The sequence below is a fragment of the Galeopterus variegatus genome, unplaced genomic scaffold, assembly GCF_000696425.1.
Source record: "Galeopterus variegatus unplaced genomic scaffold, G_variegatus-3.0.2 Scaffold1283, whole genome shotgun sequence".
NCBI lineage: Eukaryota > Metazoa > Chordata > Mammalia > Dermoptera > Cynocephalidae > Galeopterus > Galeopterus variegatus.
In genome coordinates this window covers 203,834-204,848 of record NW_007727394.1, presented here as the reverse complement: position 1 = coordinate 204,848, position 1,015 = coordinate 203,834, and the positions used below count along the sequence as shown (strand labels likewise).

At 60.0% G+C, this 1,015-nt stretch overlaps 1 protein-coding gene across 1 annotated transcript in view; it reads right to left on the bottom strand.

Moving 5' to 3' along the window:
* SDK2 (sidekick cell adhesion molecule 2) overlaps positions 1 to 1,015 on the bottom strand; it is a 119,122-nt gene that overhangs the window by 44,959 nt on the left and 73,148 nt on the right. The window contains 2 exon segments of the mRNA XM_008576085.1: positions 270 to 514; positions 648 to 667. Of these exon segments, the coding sequence (XP_008574307.1) occupies positions 270 to 514; positions 648 to 667 (265 nt within the window).

Sequence of the window (1,015 nt, the reverse complement as noted above, 5' to 3'; positions counted from 1 at the left end):
CCTAGCCCTCTGTACACTTGCCCTAGAGAGAGCAGGGGACAGAATCAGATGTCAAAGTGCCCTCTCACTGTCACCTCTTCCTGGGGGATGCACAGGCTGTAGTCAGCAGTAAGGCTTGTGGTCCTTAGTGTGGCCCACACCCCACGGGAGGAGCCTGAGGCCATGGCCCCCGTGGGGGCACAGAGTGACCCTAGAGGGGTAAGGCTGGCGGGAAGGAGGAAGGGCGGCACCTCCTGGTCTTCCCCAAGCTCGCTGGGACTCGGACTCACCATCATCCAGCGTCCGCTCCAGGATGGGAGGGTGGCTGGGGCTGCCGTCTCCGATGCGCGTGAAGGCCAGGACCTGCACCTCATAGAGCACGTACTTGCCCAAGCCGGTGAGCTGGGCGCTGCGAGACGAGTTGCCTTCCACCAGCCAGAAGTGGGGCTGGGAGTCCGAGTCCTTCTCCCTATACATCACCTGCCGGGCCCAGCACAGGGTGAGCGCCTTGGGCCTGGGTCTCAGCCCCCAGCACCTCTCCTGAGTCTCATCCCCAGGAGTGGATGGGAAGGAAAGACTTGGGCTCCTAGGAGTGGCTTGGCCCAGAAGGAGCATGGGGGTCATCACAGAGCTAGTGTACCCAGAGGGCTGGGGACACACAGATAGACTCAGCCATGGAGCTGGAAGTCTCCTTAAAGAGCATCAAAGTGGGAAGACAGACCAGAGAGGAGTGTGACTTGCTCAAGGTCACACAGCTAGTGGTGGAAAAGCTGGGACATCTAATCCATATCTCCAACTTCCAGGCCAGGGCTAGACCATGTGGCTAAGAGCAGCTTTAAGAGAAATTCTGGAAGATAATGGGAATGGAAACTGGGCCTATCAGAGCTGAGAGTGAGGCTGGGGGCACCCAGCATGGCTTCCTGGGAGAGGCAGAGCAGCTCCAAGACCCTGGGTCCTCACTGGTGCCTCCCCACTCCTAAGGGAGGACTCCCCGGTTGCCGTGGTGACTGGTGGATAGGAAGCCAGGTGGATCCCC